Source organism: Trichechus manatus, unplaced genomic scaffold (assembly GCF_000243295.1).
Source record: "Trichechus manatus latirostris isolate Lorelei unplaced genomic scaffold, TriManLat1.0 scaffold00054, whole genome shotgun sequence".
Lineage (NCBI taxonomy): Eukaryota > Metazoa > Chordata > Mammalia > Sirenia > Trichechidae > Trichechus > Trichechus manatus.
This window is the reverse complement of record NW_004443990.1, coordinates 12303-14373: the sequence shown is the minus strand read 5'-3', so window position 1 is coordinate 14373 and position 2071 is coordinate 12303. Positions and strand designations below refer to the sequence as shown.

Here is a 2071-nt window from a genome sequence, read left to right as displayed (position 1 = left end):
CCAGGCATTGTGTTCAACTGGCAGACATAAATAAAGCCCCTGCCCCTGACAAGCTGATTAATGGCAGAGACGGACAGTTAAACAGATAACCGTAACACATTATGAACAATGCTAAGCTGTGTCTGTGGGGGAGGGGAGGGGGAGGTCAGAAAAGCCTTCTCAGAGATGATCACTGAGCTCACACTGAAGACTACTAGTGGTTAACAAGGCAGAAAGGCAAAAAAAGTGTAGAAAAGAATATTCCAGGCGGAGGAACATGAACAAAAGCAGATCAAGGGAGTAAGGCATATTCAGAGTAATGCAAAGCCCCACATCAGTGAATCTGAATTGTCAAGGAAATCACATGTAGCAATCTGATTTTAAAGTTAAGCTGTAAACTTACAAGTAACTTAGAATAAAAAATATAAAAATATTACAAAAAACTACTACCTCATTTTACTCTGCATGCCTCCTTCAGCATCAGAATAGTCTGATTCACTACTGCTGACTCTTTTCCAGCTGGCAGAACCGAAGGGTAAGGAGACGCGATCTTTTCCTGCAGCTCCACTTCCATCTAATGGCAAACTCTTGACACCCGGGGAGGAGGGACACTGAGTGTTCCCTTTACGCAGGTGCACTCGGCCCGTGGCTGGTGCTGCTTCTATTTCACCACTGGATTCTTCTTCCTCCTCCTCTCCTTGATGGACTTTCTTTGGTTTTACTTTTGCTTTTTTCTTTTTATTCTGATTTTAGGAGCAAGTGAAAACATACATGATAGCTATTTCGAAATAGCTTTTAACTGAATCACTGGTACTTCCTCTCAGCTGAAAAATACTGAACATGTTCCCAATGGTAGTATGAAGAAAGAGGTGGAGAAAAGAAAGTGGCACTGACTTAATACCCTATATGTCAGGCACTATGCTAAGTGCTTACACACACTTAACTGAACTGTAAGAAACAAGGTTTGAAAGATATGGGACAGAGTAAAATATGTAGTCTGGGGTCCAATTCTACCTCTGTGGCCCTGGGCAAATCACTTAGCATCTCCAAGCTTTCCCTTCCTTCTCTGTAAGCACAGGCTAATACCATCTACCCTGCAAAGCTGGTGTGGAAGTATCCAGCCTTTCTCAAATAGAGTTCCACAAGAGAATTAAGGCTTATAGAAAGTGATTTAAATGACTATTTTCTCAATTCTCCAAAATAAGATACATAGCTACTACCATTCTAGATGCACAGGAGAGAAGTTAATCCACTGTATACAATGCATGTTTTAGGGCACTGGGGTTTTGTAGATATTAAGTAAAAGCCAGTTTCTTTTCTCCTATTTTCTGCTTTCTCATATATAAACATCTCTGGAATCTGGGCCCTCCTCCAGATTACCAAAGCCGCTGGCCTTGGGGAAGGAAAGCCCCCATCACATCTACCTTGGATTACTTAATTCAGCTCCAGACTCATACCTTTTTACTTGCTACCAGAGTGGTTTTTATAAAATGCAAATCTAATCGCATCGCTCCCCTATATAAAACTCTTCAGTGAAGCCCCGGCACCCACAAGATAAAAACCCAAACTCCTTAGCAATACAAGGCCTTCATGATTTTGCCTCAGCTATATGCTGGCCTCAAGGAGCCCTGGTGGTGCAGTGGTTAAGTGCGTGGCTGCTAACCAAAAGGGTGGCAGTTCGAACCCACCAGCCACTCCATGGGAGAAAGATGTGGTAGCCTGCTTCTGTAAAGATGAGTCTTGGAAACCGATGGAGCAGCTCTACTCTGTCCTATAGGGTCACTAGGAGTTGGAATTGACTCAACAGCAAGGGTTTTTTGGGTTATACACTGGCCCAACCTTACCCTCCATGCACCTGAAACTCTAGCCCTACTGGTTAACAGATGGGCTGTGTGGGCTCTCATTCTCTGAATGAAACACTCTTCCTTCCTTCTTCATACTGGTGATTACTATATACTACGTCTCTTAAAAAGCCTCCTCTTACTCCTCCATGTGGTTGGGTTCCCAGAACATGTTCCAAGAGTACTCTGTGAATATTCTGATGAAAGAAATCATGACACTGAATTATAGTTGTTTACTTATCCATCACCCC

At 42.9% G+C, this 2071-nt stretch overlaps 1 protein-coding gene across 1 annotated transcript in view; it reads right to left on the bottom strand.

Annotated features, from left to right (window-relative positions):
* HEATR6 (HEAT repeat containing 6) overlaps positions 1-2071 on the bottom strand; it is a gene marked incomplete at its 3' end in the record, with an annotated part of 35157 nt that overhangs the window by 21856 nt on the left and 11230 nt on the right. Inside the window, exon 6 of the mRNA XM_023732836.1 lies at positions 430-722. Coding sequence (XP_023588604.1) covers positions 430-722 — 293 coding nt within the window. The remainder of the gene's footprint in view (positions 1-429; positions 723-2071) is intronic.